This window comes from Tubulanus polymorphus, chromosome 8, assembly GCF_964204645.1.
Source record: "Tubulanus polymorphus chromosome 8, tnTubPoly1.2, whole genome shotgun sequence".
Lineage (NCBI taxonomy): Eukaryota > Metazoa > Nemertea > Palaeonemertea > Tubulaniformes > Tubulanidae > Tubulanus > Tubulanus polymorphus.
Genome location: NC_134032.1, coordinates 2,758,235 through 2,779,636, shown reverse-complemented (window position 1 = coordinate 2,779,636; position 21,402 = coordinate 2,758,235). Strand labels below are relative to the sequence as shown.

Genomic DNA, 21,402 nt, shown 5'->3' with positions numbered 1-21,402 from the left:
TGTCGAAGGTCTCGCAAAGATACCGCACGGCGCGGATCCAGACTATCGCACACCTGCACCACTGGCCTCTGTAACCACAGGGGTTTGGCGATGGGCTTGGATTTTATTTCCGGGTTGTTGATAATCTCGCGAGAATGGCGCTAAATATGAACTGCGAATAAATTCAAAATATCACGGAAATACCTTGCGTTATATTGTTTAGTTATCCGCTATAAAGTTTCGATAAACAATTGGTCGTTAAGAATCATTATCAGACGGTCGTCACGCTACTATATAAAATAACAAGGGATGAAACGCCTTCAGAGTTGTGCCAGCCAGAAAGTTGGGACAGTCACGTGACATTCTGATGATGCCATCACATTTAAAACTTTAACATGAAAAGTTAACATATTTACAGACCGATATCAATTGTCAGATTATGATTCATATGAAATAAATAACTTATAAAGAATAAATTATGATGAAATATATAATTCATAGTCAAAAAATGCATTTGAATGTAAGTTATTCTCAAACATTTTTCGTATCATAGTTTCCGTCTTATATGCTTCAGGTTCGCGTTCAGTCAAATGAGAAGCGTTAAGTCACGTGACTGTCCCAACTTTCTGGCTGGCACGACTTGAACTGCGTTTCATCCCTTGTGATTTTATATAGTAAAGCGTGACGACCGTCTGATAATGATTCTTAACAACCAATTGTTTATCGAAACTTTATAGCGGATAAATAAACAACATAAACACAAGGTATTTCCGTGATATTTTGAATTTATTCGCAGTTCATATTTAGCGCCATTCTCGCGAGATTATCAACAACCCGGAATAAAATCCAAGCCCATTGCCAAACCCCTGTGCGCCAAACCCCTGTGTGTGTAACCAAAGACAGTAGAAACGAAAATGGAACAGGCGGGGCTCCACGCACTCCGACGTGAACTATGTAGCGTTGCGTACATAGTTCACTTAGGGATTTAGGTCAATTTCTTGGATGTTACTATGAATTAGGCGTTATGCGTTTTCCGATTCGGTGTTTTTCATTAGGCGTTTTTCGAATACCGGTTTATACCCGAAGATATGCAGTTGGATAGATCTTTTTGTTTCGAAAAGTTGTCCGATTCGTGTGAAATAGGGGGCTCGCATGCGACAGTAAAAACGGTACTTGTGTAAGTAAGTGAACTTCATCATTGATATTTTCACTAATCTACTTGAATTCCAAAAAAGAACTGACAATGAAAAAGGGTTACAGCTGTGACTGATATCACTCCAAATTTCAATTCCTATGAACACTTTTCATATAAAGAAAACTATCAACGACGGTCATCCTTATCACCGAGATGATGTATTTTACCGAGATGACAGTTTTTAGAGGCCGACTAATGATGAATCCGCGGTCCAACAGATTTTCATTTCGCGACCCGGTGTATCGGTACAGTATGGTCAAATACACACCAGCAATTGTTTTTGACATATTGAAGTCGCCCATAGTCAAAGCAATAGTCAATGTAGGAATTTTCAATGGCGAATCCTTTCTAGTTTCACACCAAACACCATCTTCACCCTCGGCAGGCGGCGTTCAGACCCTGGCAGGTGAGGATGCCGTGGAGCGGATTCGGTCAATTTCAAATTGCCGGAGCAAACCTTATTTCGTCATGGCGGCTGAAATGAATCATGCTAGAAAACTGAGAAACATTTCCTAATAACTCTGGCTCTAATAAGGTAAATAGAAAGCGGAGAAGACCAGCTGTAAGCTGAACAGATTAAAATATAAGTTTCTCGTTTGGGAAGATGTGCTTTTTGTTGTAGGCCTATAATGGTGTATTAATTCACGAATTCCTGGTTGAATGGGACAGTCAGGAACACTTTCCAAAAACGGCTTAATTCTGCCAATTTCGGCGTTTTCCGCCAATTACGGCAGAATCAGCCGTTTATGGATCACTCAGTTTTGAAACTTTCACAGTCGTTTATGGCTTAATCAGCCAGTTTCAGCTCACTAAGTTTCGAGTTTTGCTCACAGGGGCTTGTAATTGGCTTGGATTTTACTTCCAGGTTGTTGATAATCTCGCGAGAATGGCGCTAAATTTAAACTGCAAATAAATTCAAAATATCACAGAAATACCTCTTGTTGATGTTGTTTATTTATCCACTATAGAGTTTCGATAAACAATTGGCTGTTAAGGATCAGTATCAGCGGGTGCGACGCCTTAGGCTACTATATTAAAATAACAAGGGATGAAATGGCTTCGCTTTTGCCTGTGACCGTATTGATGCGGCGAAAACCACTGCGCATGCGCGGCAACTTCCGAGCGCTAGTGAGCTGTCAATCAAACTACACATTATAGTTTTTCTACATCAATTCAAAAATTGATAATTTCCTTAGAAGTGTGATTGCCTTGGCTTGACATAGGTTTTTGAGAAGAATCAATTGAACTTGAACTGATCTTAACCTTTCGGAAAGTTGCCGCGCATGCGCAGTGGTTTCCGCCGCATCAATACGGTCACAGGCTAAAGCGAAGCCGTTTCATCCCTTGTTATTTTAATATAGTAAGGCGTCGCGCCCGCTGATACTGATCCTTAACAGCTAATTGTTTATCGAAACTCTATAAATAAACAACATCAACAAGAGGTTATTCTGTGATATTTTGAATTTATTTGCAGTTTGAATTTAGCGCCATTCTCGCGAGATTATCAACAACCTGGAAGTAAAATCCAAGCCAGTTAACAAGCCCCTGTGGTTTTGCTTTAAAGTTTTTTGCGCACTTCCGGTTCAATTAGCGCATGTTGCCGATGACGTCATAATCTCGAGCAGATGATAAGCTTTCATATGACGCTAGGATGGAAATTTTTGAGCTAGGTAAAGTGGTCAAATTTACGTTTTTCTAAATGATTACGTCATATGAAGCCAAAAAACTCCTGGAAAACTCTCAAAACTACTACAGCATGAAACAAGTTTATTAATCATGATTTTTGGTAAAAATAAATTTGGGAACTAGTTTTAAAAACTATTATAAAGTTTTCAAGTAAACGTTGCCATGGGTACACATAAAAACATTCGCCATTTCTGGCGTATTCCGCCGTTTTTGGCGTAGTTAGTTTTATAATCATAAACTATTAAGCCATTATTGGCAGTCCACTTGTTATATATGAGGATTCCCCCACCCACTTAGACGTTTTCCCTAGTGTCTACACGGTACCTTTGTTCGGAATAAAATAATTAATTTGCTGAGGTGAACGGATGTGTAAATATTATATGTTAAAAATAAAAAATAAAATTATTATTATAATTATCATTCTCATAAGACAAATCAATCATGGATGTATAAACTAGTGTATCAAAAATCTAGTTTTAAGTTTTGCCCATGGTCTTATCTTGCCTAATAAAGCATAGAATGGTTGAGGGATATATTGGACTGCATATGATGTTGGTTAATTGAAGGTAATTAACATCTTCGATGCCTCCAAGCTAATTGGACTTGTGATGGATAGTGATTGAATGAATTGGTGGCCGATGACGTTACAACTCAAAATCAATACAGCTGTATCTAGACTCATTTCAAAATACAACAAACATTTTCGAAACAATTTGGGATACATGTATGTATATATTTATTACATAGAATACAGGTATACAGAAGAACAGAATTCAAATACATTTGCCATCGGAAACCCGTACATTTATATTTAATTCTTTCTTGAAGCCTGGAATGGATCAATGAGATTAATTTTTCGGCGCAAATATACAAATGTATGCCAGCAGAAAAGCGATGATGTCATAATAGGGACTCCCATCGAACTAAGCACTATAAATAGCACCTGTAAAACTATCTAAGCTAAAAACGCCGTTTCTGACGATGTAGTTTAAAAAACTGTAACAGCTGAAAATGGCGGAAATGGCGTTTTTTAAGAACAAGCCAAAAATGGCAGAAAACGCCGATTTCGGTTAAATTGGCAGAAGCAGTTTAAAACTGAGTAATCCATAAATGTCTGATTCTGCTGTTATTGGCGGAAAACGCCGAAATTGGCAGAATAAGCCGTTTTTGGAAAGTGTTCCTGACTGTGGGATGTGGATGAAAACCTATTCAATTCAACAATAGCCATAATGGGCCTATTGTCAGGATATCATATTTAAACGATCGCAGTGGATATTTTACCATATACGGCAGAGTATTTATTTCTGCTATTTACTGTACATCGTTGCTGATTGGCTGATTTACGCCGCGCATGCGCACAGAGGTGCGTGTCTTCAAGGAAAGTGTCGAGAACAGAGTTAGAGAAAATCGGATGGAGCGGACTCGATCCCGGGCCAGTAAATAACTAGCGCAGCGTCATACCACTAGACCGCTTAGTCAGTATCCTGACTGTGGTTTAGTTTCACGATCGGATATTTTCACAAACCACAGTCAGGAATGGGAAGGAATCTTCCTCAGCCAATTTGACTGACGAGTAATTTGGCTGGCATTTCATTGTCTCTTAAGATATCCGTCTAATTTTTGTTGTAATCAACGCACAACAGATTCGTAGTTTGTCTGATACCTATAACACCTCACCTGACGATCTTAATCCATGTGCAAATCGGCCATAAAGTGAGAGTAAATTCAACGGTGGCCATTTTGAAAACGTGTGCATGGTAGGCCTACTGGCACCTGTGGACTGAGGCCAGGTCCACAACAACTAATGAAACAAAACGACAAAATTGAAAACATAAAGAAATCAACTCTTTTCACATTTTTCTTTAACCAGAATTTATTTTTACGTTTTTTATCGGCCTAATGGAAAACACGAACATTTGAAATATAAGTTGGAAAACCATCAAAAATAAAAATTGTCGTTTCGTCCTGGAAGTTTTATATAAATCCTTGTAGGTCACCTAGTCTATCATGCCACATGTATGCAATACACAGAAATGGCGGCTAATGGCGAAATTTGTGAAGAAATTTATTAATTTCTCAAAATAATGATGATTAATCGCTCGAAACATACATAAAAATTGGATTAGGCCTATTTCAAAAGGTACCTGTGTTAGTTTGTGAATTAAGCCATCAATTGTGGACTGAAGTGAATGGAAAGTATGTTTTTGAAGTGTTACTTTTTTCAACCGTGTTTTGGCCCTTGTCATCCCTAACGTTGGTATAAGCTCATCCGATTATTAAAAGCTTACCACCAATGATTAGGTAGGCCTAACTAACTATAGACCACTAAGCTCGCTGAAAAACATAGAATGTTTTAACTATCTATATATAGTACCTCACCTTACCCTAATCCTACCTATCCCTAGGGTTAAAACGGAACCCTCTGGACCCTCTTCTCACCTTCTCGTCTCGACACTTACCCTATCGAAACCCTAACCCTAAACCCAATATAATGATTTTATTGTTACTTTTTATTAGTTGATACTATAAATATATATGTTTTGTACGGTAAAATAGCGGAAATAAATACTTTGCCGTATACGGTTAAATATCCACTTCGTTAAAGGATTGCGCATGACGATGTATAGTGAGTAAAATATCGCTCATTGAAAACTTGAAGCGAGATATTTCATTGCAAATGAACTAGAACATAGCAGATATAGGTTCCAATTTCCGGTTCTGACAAACGCCATCAAACGAGTAATTCAAGAACTTGAATTTGTCGACATCCCGTATTGGGCAGGTGATATTTTGCCAATGGCGCGTTCTGATTGGCTAATTGATGCCGACTTCAGGGCTTCTAGTGGTCCTATTTTCCAATTTTTTACTGCTTGTCCTATTTTTATATGAAAAAGTCCTATTTGTCCAATTTTCTCTCATTTTCCAGCTCGTCGATCACTTTTTATTGACAAAAATGTTCTTTATATCTTTTCATATGATGTGCAACACCATTTTGAGTGTTTGGTAGAACCTGCAGCATTCATGTTCGGTAAGTCCTGGCTATATAACTTCTTTTCTAATCTTTATATCCTAACATGCCCAATCATTTTGTTCCAAATGTCACATGTTGCAGTGCAACTGGGCTTTGGCTATAGGCCTATGGGGGTTACAATCATGTATAACCAGAGGTAGTCGAGAAGTCAATCTCTTTTCATCCAAACATTTCGTTATATCAGGGTTCTTTATAACGAGGCTCCACTGTAGATAAGATTTTGAATAGTAATACCGTGATACCTGTATTTACCGGGTACCTCACTGCAATGTATTATCAGTTGCTGCTGTCAATCAGTTAATTGTGAAATGTTTCTTTCGAAAAAAAAGAAATGAAAAAATGTAATGAATTAATTTTGTTTTCTAGTTTCAGATTACTGAAGTTCATTCAAGACATCTGTGAATATGATGCTGCAGGTTGTATCCTCTCTTGATATATTAAAGTCCTATTTTCTGATGGATATCCTATTTATTCTGTGAAATTTTCCTATTTCTGGACACTCTTCCTATTTTTGTTTATGGACCAGATCACTGGAACCCCTGCGACTTAGAAAATTCAAGGAAAGTTTGGTGGAAAATAGCAGCATAGAGTGGGATTCCAACCCGGACCAGCAGAAAGCTAGCCTAACGTCTTTCCACTAGACCACCAATCTCACTCAAAACCACCCGTAAGTTTTTCACTGTCAAGTTCTCACCTTACCCTAACCCTATCCCTAGGGGTAAAAACGGACCCTTAACCTCACCCTTACGCTAACCCTATGGAAAACCCTAGTGAGTGAAGTGCATCTGTTTTCCTGAATAGGCCTATGATAGAATTAGGCCTATCTAACGTATTGTAGGAACCCTGTTAAGTAGACCTATGGCCATACTGGGTCCAATGTTGTTGGAATTCTGACTCACAATTGTGGAACTGGATCAAGGCCTACTGATTATCAAGGTAGGTGTAAAGGATTAGAATGAAATCGCAAGTTCCAACAGCTACAGTTCTCATATTTTGCATATGGGTACATCTTGGCTTGATTAGACGAAAAAATTAGTTTTCGCATAAATTATGCAAATTAGCAATCCAAGATGGCCGCCGAACTACCAAAAAACTAGCTTCTCGCTAAACATTCTAGCAACTTTCATTTTGGACTTAGGGTATTGTAACTTGGCAATAACATAGATAACAATGATACCTAGTGCATAAAACTCTTAGAGTTAGAATATTTTGAAAAAATATATACAAATTAAGGTTTTTACTGTGACGGCACACAAAACCACATATGGGTTTGGCGGTTAAAGCTTGATAACTTTACAACTAATACACATAGAGTAAAACTCAAAGTTTTAGGCACAAGAGTTACACATTGTCATTATGTATGCCAAATTTCAAGGCAATCCAATGATTAGTTTTTTCTCCACAATGTTTCAAAAACCTGAAAAATCCTGAAAAAGTGATTTTGAGAAAAACGACAAAATGTAACAGAATCAAACATTTCCTTTTAATTGAACTCTCCAGCAGCGTACATTATTCCTTCTTTATCTTTAGTTACATCTGAATACCCCTTTTTTAATGATCTTAAAGTCTTTCTTCGCTGTTTTACCCCCGCAGATGATTTACGGGTCGATTTATCGCACCGAATTTTGTCCGCGTCGATACAGGCTGCGATAGTGAATCGACCAGCGGCTATTCCGAGATAGCTGTACATACGGATAACACTTACAGATCCATCATTGAAATGAGAAACTGCATTGTATACTGCCTCTTCAACAGTTTCTTTTTCAACAAACACTTCCTTTTGGCAACGATCCCAAATAAGTTTGTTCAGGCATTCATTGTTATTTTGCGTTTTGCCGTGAACGCACTTACTGAGTAGTTCTCAATTAGACAGTTCATCGAACATCGGTGTCAGGAACTGGTACACTGCATCTGGTAATCCATGGCTGTGCTTATAAGTGGAGTTGTCTCGTTTAAAACCACACCATGAATCTGGGCCTTCTGGACAGAGTTGATGCATCGGTCGATCAGCGGTTGATGCAACGTGAGGAAGGATAGCTCTGGCGTCACGAACCATCGCATCAAGATCACCAGCGTTTGACCTTATTGCCATACCATAGTAATTCTGTAAAGTATCAACTTTTTTATCAGTCAATCTTCCAGCACTGCCAATAGTTTTACCATCACTGAGTTTTTTAGATTTGAACTCTGCTTTCTTTTTACGGCACCGAGTCCCCACTCTTTTTTGAACGTGTCCACAACACTCAAGTTTTTTCAATCCAATATCCGGACCATACGGCCTTTCTTTACACAGAGAACTAAATGAAGATGAATCGCCATCACCAAGGAACTCAGTATATCGTAAATTATGGCTGAGTTCGGAACGCAAAGCTATTCGCAAGGTTGCAACTGTTTCCATGGAACCGGCACTTCCCGTGTGATTTATACGACATCGGTGATCTGCTTTCCAGCGAAGATAGTCCATTGAATTATGATCTTGTTTCTCCCAGTACTGACAGCCTTTACATATATTTGAAAGGATTTCGTAGTCCAGACATTTACCGGTATCGACAGAAATCGAAGTGACAACCCCGTGGTGACTCGCGAAACCACGTCGCTGCCACGTTCCGTCAAACGATGCGGCGCAATCGACAATCGCGTCATCTGTCACACCTTTCTGTTGCCTAAGTTCATCGGCTGCTTGGTGTATACTCTCCTGAGCTACTGACTTGCTTGCAGTGTGTAAGTGACGAAATATAGTAGCATACGCTGGTCTACTGAGACCAGGAGGACTATTAGGATGGACGGCAAACTTTTTCAGTGCACTCCAACCACGACCGATCGATCTCGCAAATCCTACTTTACGACCGTTGATTTCCTTAGGACTCTTGGTTTTCGAAATCATTGTATTTTCAGAGGAAGGTAAATAGAATGTTACCGGACATTCAGTACATCGTATGAACAGTTTGTGATAGAATCCCATTCGACGAGACAAGTCTAGGTCACATTTCACGGTTTTCTGACATGACTTGCAAACGGTATTGTTTTCAATAAAATCACATAAGTTTTTAACACTGAATAGGACATATGCTTCTTTCGTAAGTTCATTATCATTCACAGACGGATATTGTTCGCGATTACGGCTTATTTTCGAAGTAGAAGCAGGTGTTCCATTTACTTCCTGGTTTGTAGACTGGGGGCCGCCATCTTGTTTTTTCACGTTACCCCAATAATGCCTCTTTTTACCTCGATTTTTGTTCCTTTTCGAACCCATATTAAACACCAATCCACCGCATTTGTCTTCACAATAGATATAATTCACTGAGTAGATGTATAAAAGTTGGATATAGAACGTTTTTGCGCAGTATTTTGAAGATTTTCAACAGACTTGAAATTTTCAGCTACAGAAAGGCTTCCATGTTGGATTCCTGGCATGAGTTTTGTAAGAGCCACTGTGATTGGCTGTTATTTAAAGATTCTTGGGGATGTCCTCTTTCATAGCCTGTTCTCAATTTATTGATATCACAAAGGAAAGTATACGTATCCAAGGCCCAAAGACGTTGCCAAGGGCCAAAAAAAAAATTTCAGAAAGCAGATACTAATTTTTAAATGGTTTTTTTTGCCAGAATCCGTTAGTTATTGTACACCAAATGTTATTTTTCAATAAGATATAAATATTTGCTGTTGGAAAATGCAATAATTGACATTTTGAAAATTTTCACAAAAATTGACATTCTAATCCTTTACACCTACCTCAAGTTTAAATTTCAACTTAGGCCTAATTTTTTTCGCCTTGGACTTGGAGAAAATCTGCTCTTGGCAATGTAATCAATGTTTGGTGGTATTTAATGCATCAATTCTTGTTTTTGTTGGCTTGATTCATTTTTAATTATCAATTACACATGTATCTACCCTAGACACATCTTCAGCCCAAAAACTGGCCCTGTCAGAATCAAGATGGCCGACTGGCAGCCATTGTTGTTCGCCAAAATCAGCACTTTTTACACATTTTTGAACTTTTTGAGGGAAATTTTGAAGACGCTTCGATCAATTACCTTGATCTTTCGATTATATTTGAATCTACCAAGGGCCCATCAGCATAAGAAAAATTGGGTTGATCGGATTCAAGATGGTCGTCCTATGACCTTTTTAGTGCCCAAAAATGTCAATTTTGGCCGGAATTCTGGGTCCTGTAGCTTCCTACTGGTTTGCCATTTCTCATTGCAATTTGTGATGGGTATTCTTTAGAAAGGGATGTTTTATACCTGAGACAGGTATTTTTGATCAGCCAATTATGACGCAATTGGAAAGTTGTAGCCCAAAACGTGTTCTATAGCCTAGCGCACATCGAAACTGCGATTGGAGACAACTAGTTGCAAGGCAGTTTTCGGCGCATGAGAGGAACTGGCTGGATACGATCAGTTGCTTGAATGTGTCGATGTGAGCGAGCTTACGATTGGTAAGCGTCGATCTATCTCCAGTTCCAGCCAGTTGCCCATGTTCTACTTTTGAGCAACTGGTTGTACTCAATTGCAGTCATATCCGTCGATGTGCGCGCTCTGGATCTCGACGATCGACACACGCCATGCAGTTGCTGCAACTGACCGGTTGTAACTAGATTTCGATGTGCGCGGGGTAATCGTTCGGTAGCAACTAGTTGTCTCCAATCGCAGTGTCGATGTGCGCTAGGCTCATGATTTCATAGAATTTCAAGGTCATTGGTTTTTTGTATATGGCCACCGGGGGGTGTTGAATAATACAATATCTTAGCATTTCTTTATTAAGTAGCCTAACTAGTGTTTCTATATTATATTCGTACCTATGCATATTTTGTAACCACAATCAATTGGAAAGTTGTAGCTCATGACATCATCTATGATTGTTGTGAGTTTTAAGGACATTAGTTATTCTATATGGTCACCAGGGGGCGTTGAATAGTAGAATAACTAAGTATTTCCTTATTATATTGGTACCTAGGCATATTTTGTTACCATGATCAATTGCAAAGATGTAGTTCGACATGTTCGATGATTGTGGTGAGTCCAGGTCGTTGGGTTTTTATTATGGTCACCAGGGCGCTTGAATAGTAGGATAACTTACTATTTCCATATTATATTGGTGACGAGGCATATTTTGTTACCACAATGAATTACAAAATTGTAGCTGCTGACATGTTCTATGATTTTGGTGAGTTTCAAAGTCATGGGTTTTTGTATATGGTCACCAGGGGGCCTTGAAATTGAAATTGTTAGATTGTTGAGCATTTCGAACCTCTTCCCAAGTGGGCATGGTGTCCCTTGACCCCTAGTTTTTCTGCTGTTATTTTGAGGCACTCTATTTTTAAATCCCTTAATATTCATTTACTTTCATAGGATTTTATATTTCTACAGATTCCGTTGTTGTTTTCAGGATGTACTTGTATTTCTATTTTCGTAGTAATTTAGTAAGTAGCCTAACTTAGTGTTTCTATATTATATTTGTACCTATGCATATTTTGTTACCACAATCAATTGCAAAGTTGTAGCTCATGACATCGTCTATGATTGTGGTGAGTTTAGAGGACATTAGTTATTCTATATGGTCACCAGAGGGTGTTAAATATTAAATTTTTTAGATTGTTGAGCATTTGACCACTTCCCAAGTGGGCATGCTGTCCCTGGACCCCTAGTTGTTTGAGTCATCATCTGATTCACACGGATTTTCTGGTTGTGTTGATATTGACCTTTTCGTTTTGATTCCCGCCGGTATCACATCAGAACATACAGTAGGAAGAGAATAAGTTTCTATCAACCCAACATCAATCAGATTTACCTGAGGATAATATTTAGAATTTATCATTTTTGATGGACATTTCCGTTTGACGTACTTTTTAGCTCTGCTGTGACCAAATGAGCTTCCGTCTTTGTCCTCATGAACTAAAATTCTGTCAGGGTTGTTGGAGCATTTGAAACCACCTTCCGAGTAGGCATGGTGTCCCTGGACCCCTAGTTAAGAGTACCTGCTTGTTGCAGTCCCTCAGAAATGCTGCCTTTTTCAACCTGAATAGACATGATGTTAACTGTGCAGTTGGATCTGTCACACCCTTGGCATGTTGCAGGAAGTTTGAGTCCTATCCCCTATCTAGATACATTCGATCTCCACATGACCTTGAAGGTCAGGTATGTTGATGTCACCAGAACTTTGGGCCAAAGGGCTTTCTCACTGTCAGGCTCACTTGCGGTCGTGTCCGGGCTGGAAACTCACGTTACCATATCCAATCTCGACCTGGTGACCTTTTACGCGGTGCTTGTCTCGGATATGACCCCTACTCCTGAAAAACACATTCAATCAAAATAAATTCCCATCCCACATGGGTCCATCAAACGTATTAGTACATACCATTTGTATACTCAACACTTTCCTTTGAAGGACATCTGTCAGCCAATGCACAGGTCGCTCGGCATTCATTGATCGTTGAAATCTGGCATAATTGTCAACCATAATCCTTGTATTGCCGATATTAACCGGCATGTGTTTTAATGTTCACAATTCCCTGTTTGTTGCAGGTTGATGTCTGTTTTCAGACAATTATAGTGATACCAGTTGCCACAATAATCGCACTCCACCATACGATCCCCATCGTTTAGTTCCTGACAGTAGCAATATTTAATATTTTTTTATTCTGTATAAATATTTTATTACTGAATATTTACTGAATTTATATTTTATATTCTGTTGCGAAACTCCAATGCACAATAACTGCGGACGACCAATATCACCTGATGCATCAGCACCCATAAATGATGTTACAATGAGCAGTTTGGGCAGATGAAATATTTTTCCTACATATCCGACTACTCCTGTTTCACGCCGACTCTTGTGTTGCACACTAGGGACATGGCGTTAGCAGCGCCTGCGTTTTTTTTTTTCGCAGTTACCATAGCTGTCATCATGTCATCAACATCATAAAGTTCGTGATGAAGCAACGTTTTTCCTGGCAATCATACGTGATAAGAAGTTTTGTCAATATTTGGCGCAAAAACATCACAGTCAAACATGATACCCCAGGAAAGAGTTCATTAACAATTTAAATCAAAATGTCCATAAATTCCCATCCCACATGAAAAGTATCGGTACATACTATTTGTATACTCAACAATTGATCTTTAATCGAGAGGGTTTTCCTTTGAACGACATCTGTCACCCAATGCACAGGTCGCTCGGCATCCATGGATTGTTGAAATCTGGCATAACTTGTTGACAAAAATCCTTATATTGTCGATATTAACCGGCATGTGTTTTTTATGTCCACAATTCCCTGTTTTTTGCTGGTTGATGTCTGTTTTCAGACATCTATAGTGATACCAGTTGCTACAATAATCGCACTCCACCATACGATCCCCATCAGTAAGTTCCTGACAGTAGCAATATTCAATATTTCCACTGTGTTAAGTGATGAAAGACCATTGGACGATTAAAGCTGGTATAATTATCTCAGTCTTGTTATGGATCCAAAAATCAAATCTTTGCTTACAAATGAGGTTGTAACTTTGACACAACGTCATGCAATGCTATGTTTATGTGCAAAATGTAACTCGTGCGGCAAATATCTGTTGGAAATGAAATTTTGAATGTCGCATTCATTTAAAAGAAATTAACGAATTTGTGGCTATCTTTTGAAAAATACCATGGATTATTTGATGTAAAATGAATGCTCCCTGCAGTTGGCTGATCTCCCGCAGCCAATCAATCTCCCGCAGCCAATCAATGTAAGGGCATATTCGATTATACGAAACGGGCAAACCGGTCTATTAATCTGCTCAAATATTCGTTTGCCATTTTGTAGGATTTACTTTCTCATTTCCCAGTCATTGGAGAGTCTTACTGTATATTTATTTAAATTTGATAGTTGTCCAAAACTATTGTATTATGCCAAAACCAGAGATTCAATTGATACGCTGCATCGTCAAACGCACGCACAATCAAACGGACGGCTGATGCCATCTACTTTCGACGCATGAACTTCCTGTATACATGATAACTTGAAAACTGTTTGAGATATACAGTCATACCTCGATTTTACGCCACATTTGGGTATTACTGATTTTGGAGGTAAATGGAGTGGCAGCAAATCAGGTCAAGTAGCTCAAATCCCTGCTAAATACCTACTATCTGCTCAGAACGATGTATATTGAAAGAATCTAAAACACATCCTTTCAAAATTAAAAACCTTTTTACAAAACATGTCGGGGTGCATCAGAACATCGTAGGCTGCAAGTAGGAATCATATCACATGTAACATTTACGGTACGTACGATATTAATCGGGATCGATACAAACATAGACATCGCTACTGTACGCTGCCTTAAATCATGGTCTTATTCCATTGTACGGAAAAAAATGGTCTGCTATTTTCTGTTGCGATGGATCTTGGTTCCTACATTTTTTTGTTTTACACTTGGCGCTGGCGGTGCCATCTAATGAAATAGTTTTGATTATCGTACCTTTGTGGGAGGACTCGACATGCAACACAGTGAGGTCATCGGATCGATGAACGAGGTCATCGGTATCGTTTTACGGTGGCGTTTCGTAATATAATCGAGGGCACGTTACTCGACTTTTATGATGGTGGTAAATCAGGAAATATTGTAGTGCATTTGCATATGATTGTAGTAGGAGATTACGTTAGTGGTGGTGGTACGCGAGGGGCGATTAATCGGGGTTTTTCCTGTACATTTTAGATGTTCAGTTTCCCATTAAATTTAGGCGGTAGGCGAGGTTGTCGTTGAATCGGGGGGGGGGGCGTTAAATCGAGGTATGACCGTAATCATGTAATTTTTATGGTACATTTGTGTATGATAATATGAAAAGGAAGTGTATTGTAGTGGGAACTTCTCCGATTCAAGATGGATTAATTATGGCCTACTTTCTGGTCGAAATAGCATGTTTTGAACTTTTTATTGATACGCTGTCTTCTGTACTTATTGCAGGTGCTTCCTCTGTTTCTTCACTCACCTGGGATTTATTAATGCTGTATGAGCATGCATTTTCACATAACTATGTTAATTTCCTACAAGCTATATTCTATAAACTCCGCTGGTCACATGCTTTTATTTGATTCAACAATTGCACTTTTATAACTCTTCAACACGCTTTCAGTGTCTGAAAGAAAGGTGAATTGAATCTAAGAACCATATAAATGGGTCTCTAAACAGATTTCTAATCCTAAGACCCCAGAATTTCTCAGGGTTCTGATTAATGAAGCAATGATGGATCATTTTAACTGATACCTGTATAGTATAACCATTTTAAATCGTCCGAACTACACAAATCATGATTGAGACAGAGGTCAGTCAATCATCTTACCTTCCTTTTCCAGAACTCAGTCCAGCGCCGCCAAAGTGTAGTTTCCGCCAATTATCTCAAATTCTCTCGCTCCATTTTCCCGTAGAAACATAATTGTGTAGAATGCGCGATTCTCCAGAAACTGTTTTTCTAGATAAAAAACATGCTCGCCGTTCAATTCCCTCACCCAACGGCACCACTGCTAATTAACCCTTTAGCACTTTTCTATTTTGATATTTTTTACTTTTGGGTACTTTACTTATTTCTAACGGAGTTATTTTTGCCAACAGTGTCCCATATAGTAAATGCAACATGTGCATTCAGGTCCACAAAGGTTATGTTTTTCTGTTAGAGAACATAAATGTCTACCGCACAGGAATGAAATTTCAAAGTTCATGACAAATATTCCCATCAGGTGGTTACCATGGAAACCAACAAGTTTTGGGAAGAAATTGACATATGAAATGTGTCTTTGTAAATTTATTATTTTTTCACCAAATAACATACATAATTCACCACATTTGGAGAACCATAATATATCAACAAACATACAAATATAGTAATGACTTAGTGATTATTTGCTTTTACACACAATTATTTCTCATTTCGGTGAAATATTACCCGAAATGAACTAATGAGAAAAAACAATACATTTTCTTTTTCATGTAAAGACACTGTTTTTGTTCAACGTGTCATGTTGATAACTATATGACAATAATAATGAGTTTATAAACTAATAAGGCCAAATTATCAAACCAAAAGCAATTGTTTATTTTCTTTATAGCACACTGGGGACTTTTGTCCCAGCGGGCTATTGTGTTCACTTTTCGTCCGTCGTTCATCCGGTCGTCCGTCCGTCCGTCCGTAGACGGAATCCAGTTATTTTGGGAAGTTTTGAAGACCCTTCAAGGTAATGTCTTGATATTTGGGTTACACATGTATCGACCCTAGACCCATCTTCAGCCCAAAAACTGGCCCTGTCAGAATCAAGATGGCCGACTGGCAGCCATTGTTGTTTGCCAAAATCAGCACTTTTATAACGTTTTGAACTTATTGAGCAAAATTTTGAAGACGCTTTGATCAATTACCTTGATCTTTCGTATATATTTGAATCCCCCCAGGGCCCATACACGTAACAGAAATTGGGTTGATCGGACTGAAGATGGTCGTCCTATGACCTTTTTAGTGCCCAAAAATGTCAATTTTGGCCTGAATTCTGAGTCCTGTAGCTTCCTACAGGTTTGCCATTTCTCATTGCAATTGCTGATGGCTATTCTTTGGAAAGGGATGTTTTATACCTGAGATCAGCCAATTATGACGCAATTGACATCTTGGTGTTATCGGTACTCATTCGAAGGTGGGAAAAGTTTTTCGACATTATATTGATAGCTGAGAATTTTTTGTTACTGCAATGAATTAGAAAGTTGTAGCTTAGAAGGTGTTCTATGATTGTGGTGAGTTTCAAGGTCATTAGTTTTAGTATATGGCCACCAGGGGGCGTTGAATAATATAAAATCTTAGTATTTCTATATTATATTTGTACCAATGCATATTTTGTTACCACGATCAATTGCAAAGTTGTAGCTCATGACATAATGTATGATTGTGGCAAGTTTTAAGGCCATTAGTAATTCTATATGGTCACCAGGGGGCATTGAATAGTTGAATAATTTAGTATTTCCTTATTATATTGGTGCCTAGGCATATTTTGTTACCATGATCAATTGCAAAGTTGTAGTTCATGACATTTTCTATGATTGTGGCGAGTTTCAAGGTCATTGGGTTTTGAACATGGTCACCAGGGGGCGTTGAATTGTAGAATGACATAGGGTTTCCATAATATATTGGTAACGACGCATATTTTGTTATCACAATCAATTAAAAAATCGTAGCAAATGACATGTTCTATGATTGTGGTGAGTTTCAAGGTCATTGGTTTTTGTATATGGTCAGTAGGGGGCGTTGAATATTGAAATTGTTAGATTGTTGAGCATGTGAAACCACTTCCCAAGTGGGCATGGTGTCCCTGGACCCCTAGTTTATACATAAAAGGTCAAATATACAAATTCATAAGAATCAACATCTACATATACTTGTGAGAAGAAATATTCCAAATACCTCTAAGTTAATGTCACAAAATCTTTGAAATATATGTGTGTTATCAGGCAAAAACCTCTTATGCAAAACTACTGTCAAGTGACAACTTCTGTTTTGATATAATCAGCTGTTTCATGCAAATCGATTGGATGGTTCCCAAAAACGAAGAAATATTACAATACCTGTTTTTCAGTGGAATCCAGCAGCATATGCAGTTACAGTTAGCATGTCCAATATTAAAACTTCAATATGAAAAGTGAACACATGTTAGTCCATTGAAAGTCAAAGTCTTCCGATTCTCCCCCATTACACTCCGGATGAATAGTGGTGTCACATTAGAAGAGAAAGTCCAAGAAAATAAGTTAATGAGCTTACTTTTTAATGCAGACTCAAACAATGTATCCAAATTGACTTACTTTTTATCTTTGCAAAAACAGAAAACCTTCTTATGAGGAATTAAAAAAATTAAATTAATACTCACTCATGTATCACCCCCTTAAACACAAATTCATTCTAATTCACAAATGTAAAGATTTATATCCTATCAGATATTCATGCTGTTATTAAATTTTGACTTACTTTGGCTTCTGTTCGTGTGCTTAAGTATGCAGACAAATTATGAGTTGTTTTTGCCTTTTAATTTTGAATAAAGAATAAAAAATGAACGGAATATCATTTAATGTAATTCTCCAGAGGACAAAATGTCTCATGTCCCTTAGATAGATATGACCTTAGAGAAGTCAAAGATCGACTTCTTCATATCAATATGGCAAACCAATAGAATTTAGTAATTGCCAAACATTCTATTGAATAAATGAATATACCTTTCTCTGGCTTAGTTGAGTCTCAACTATATCATCAGGATGTGAAGAGTTCTACAAAACATGATTTATTTTCAACTGATTTCACATAACTTCATATATACGTTCGGAATTATTCATCATATTAAATTCATCAAACTGTAAAAATCTAATCTTGCCTCACTTCAGTATAACTTAAATCCCCATTATCCACACGTTCCTGTTTCTTTGAATTACGACTGCCTTCATTTCCTGATCCTCAAACATCAGATGTGGTTATGCCCTACAAAATGTTAGCATAAATAAGCATAATTCACAATAATCTAAAACTGAAGAAACACAAGTGAGTACAAAATCCAGAGAGTAATCGAAATTCATGAATATTGATACTTACTCGTACATGTTCGTCATTCTCATGTACGTGTACATGTGGCCTAAATACTGCATAGATCGCCCCATTCAAACTGTGATCCTTCAGAAAATAATGAGCTGTCATTTTGTCCAGAATTTTTTAAATCCGAGAACTCGAATCAAGTAAACAAAACAATTTGTTTTTGAGTTTCAGGACAAGCCAATGGTCGCTATTACCAGTCTTTATCAGAAAATTTTGATCCTGAGAATCTATGAAGGCAGCAGATAGTATGCCTTCTAATTCTAGCAAACTTGCACACCTTCTTATGGCTAAAAACTATATTACAATAGCTGTAACCAAATCTTTGAAGACATTCTATCAATACATCTATGTTATAAAATCCTTCACGATCTTGTAAAGCTGATATATTAATCAACGGTCCAACTGTAGAATTTTCAAACTGACGTATCCACATTGTGTCAGCAATTTTGTCTAGCATATCAACTGAAGCTTGAAATGTACCATCTGAGGAGCCAAGGATGTTGTTATTCACAGCACACAGCCCACAATAATTAGTGGTACCTTGGTATTGAAAATAGTTTGAAGAAGTAATTTGAATTCAGATTTTCATCACTCAATTCGGCAACTACGATGTCTGACACAAGATAGCCCTATGGATGTCGCTTTGCATTTCCCGTAATTGCTGCAATATGAGTTCTGCTCGATTGATGATTTGCTGCCTTCAGTGATCAGGATTTAATGTACTGGTATTTATCTGAGGTTTATCTTGAGAAGATATGTGTTGATCATCAGTCCTTGTGAGGAGATATGATCCATCAGATAGATAGATAGAATAACTACATGAATAATGATGATCATAGTACAAATTATAGTAACAGTATTCATGACAATAATAACAGTAATAATGAATTATAATACAAGAGAAAATTAATTCAATAAATTCATGGTTAGAGGCAACGGTTAATGATAAATTCTTTACAATGATTTTATAAACGAACTTAATTTCAATAACTATGAGCAGATAATTTATTAAACCTTGAGACAAGAGAACAGATACTAGGCACTTTACGAAGATGATCAGGAGTATTTTGCCATATAATAGGTACTTGAGCCAAGAAAGAATTATGAAAAGTTTAGTGGTATGCTGTTTAACCCTGGCATAATTTCTACTTCTAGTATTGTATTTATGAAAGTCTGAGTTTATATGGAATAGATCAAAAATTGGGGTTGGTAATTTCCTATAAAAATGGTTGTATCCCAATTTGAGGACTTCAAACTTAATCAGGTCATCAAATTTTATGATTTTATATTTCTTGCAGATAGGTCCAGTTGCTGCATTAAAAGCTGTATTATCAATCTGTCGGATAGCTTTTTTTTGGATTTTGTAGACAGCATTTGATTATTTTGCAGATAGAAGTAGTCCCCAGACACTGAGGGAATAATTGATATGGTTTTGAATATAAGTAGTACATAATTAATTTGCTAGAGACCGGAAGTTTTTTGGTTTACCTTTGTCAGCAATATGAAGTTGGCATTGAGCCAATTCATGTAAAATCGTGGTACGTTTTTTTATGTGAGCATTTGTCTATTTGGTTCTCGGCTTAAACGACGTATAATCGATGCGATTAAAGATATGGCGAACCTCCGTCGATGACATGGTCAACATTGTTTAAATTCTATAAAAAACTGTTTTTGGCGGGAAAATTCTTAGCTCTCGCGTATATAATTGCAATGACCTCGTTTGAGGGGCGTTGTCTCTACGAGCGAATGTGATTGGCTGTTTTTGGGATATACGGGGAATTCCGGCGCTACTAAAATAATCATGGGAAAGCCATAGAATGGCGAACGTTTCATTGGACTAGGTGCCGTACGTGCAAATTTCAAATGCTCATTGCTGATGAGAATGTAATTATTGTCCGCCATAGGTATTGTTTCATTTTGATACCCGGTGATCAATTTGATCCAGACTGAAGTACAAGCGAACATTCACTTACACAAGGCCTATAGACTGTGCTATAGACTGTTGCATACACAAACACACGCTCGTACAGTATACACTACTATAGTGATACTGTAAACGCTGCCTGCTGGCGCGTCTGAAATTTCATCAACAGAAGATGAGCGCTATGTTTTCTGTTTGATATAATTTATAATAAATTGTAATTTCTTGTGACCTGAAAATATTAAGCAGCAAACTATAGGTATAGGTCGAGGTCTGAATATTGTAATGGTTAATTCCAAGATTTAAAATGATCTAATACTACGCTCCGGTGTTTTAGATTCCACGGCCATACATTGGAAGAGTTTCGTTCCCAAGACTCAATATTCAGCCACTCTCTGATATGTGACATCATATGAATTTTATTTGAATATTTTTTCATATTGTGAAAAATATTTCTTTGAAAATATAAAATAGTTTCCCTGCCGCGCCTACCTGTACCCTACGAAATTTTGGACGTGGACCAAACAAATGTATATTTTTGGTCTTATTTGACTACAAAATATTTCTTTGAGAAAGATGAAATACAATAGAACTTTGAAGTCACGAATTAAAAAGATTTTTCAAGCAATGCCCTTACCCCAAACAACCTCTAGCTTTCAAGGTAAACCACACTTTGCCCATGGGCAATTTATTTAACAGTTCTTAAAAGATATAGATTTTTGTTTAATAAATTTATTAGTTGTTTAGTGTGTAATTCCCAATTTAAATCCTCATCAATTTGAAGTCCTAAAAATTTACAGTTAGAAGAGAGGCCTAGGTTTAGGTTTTCAACTTCAATAGTTAATTCGTCATTACACACTACAGACCGTCTTGGTTTATAGAGTACACATTTAGTTTATTCTAAGTTTAGTGTGAGTTCATTGGCGTTGAACCAGACACTAATAGTTTTGAGGTCGTGCTTAGTGTTCTAAAAAAGTTTGTGTAAAAAAAAACATT

The 21,402-nt window shown here is 37.5% G+C and overlaps 1 protein-coding gene and 1 long non-coding RNA gene across 2 annotated transcripts in view; one reads left to right on the top strand and one right to left on the bottom strand.

Moving 5' to 3' along the window:
- Positions 1-1,646: 1,646 nt before the first annotated feature.
- LOC141910181 (uncharacterized) overlaps positions 1,647-21,402 on the top strand; it is an 80,521-nt gene continuing 60,765 nt past the window's right edge. The window contains exons 1-2 of the long non-coding RNA XR_012619854.1: positions 1,647-1,709; positions 6,418-6,558. This is a non-coding gene — a long non-coding RNA (uncharacterized LOC141910181). The remainder of the gene's footprint in view (positions 1,710-6,417; positions 6,559-21,402) is intronic.
- LOC141909901 (uncharacterized) lies at positions 7,379-9,144 on the bottom strand. The gene has a single exon (XM_074800585.1). The coding sequence runs from the start codon at positions 9,142-9,144 to the stop codon at positions 7,753-7,755; it is 1,392 nt and encodes a 463-aa protein (XP_074656686.1). The 3' UTR covers positions 7,379-7,752.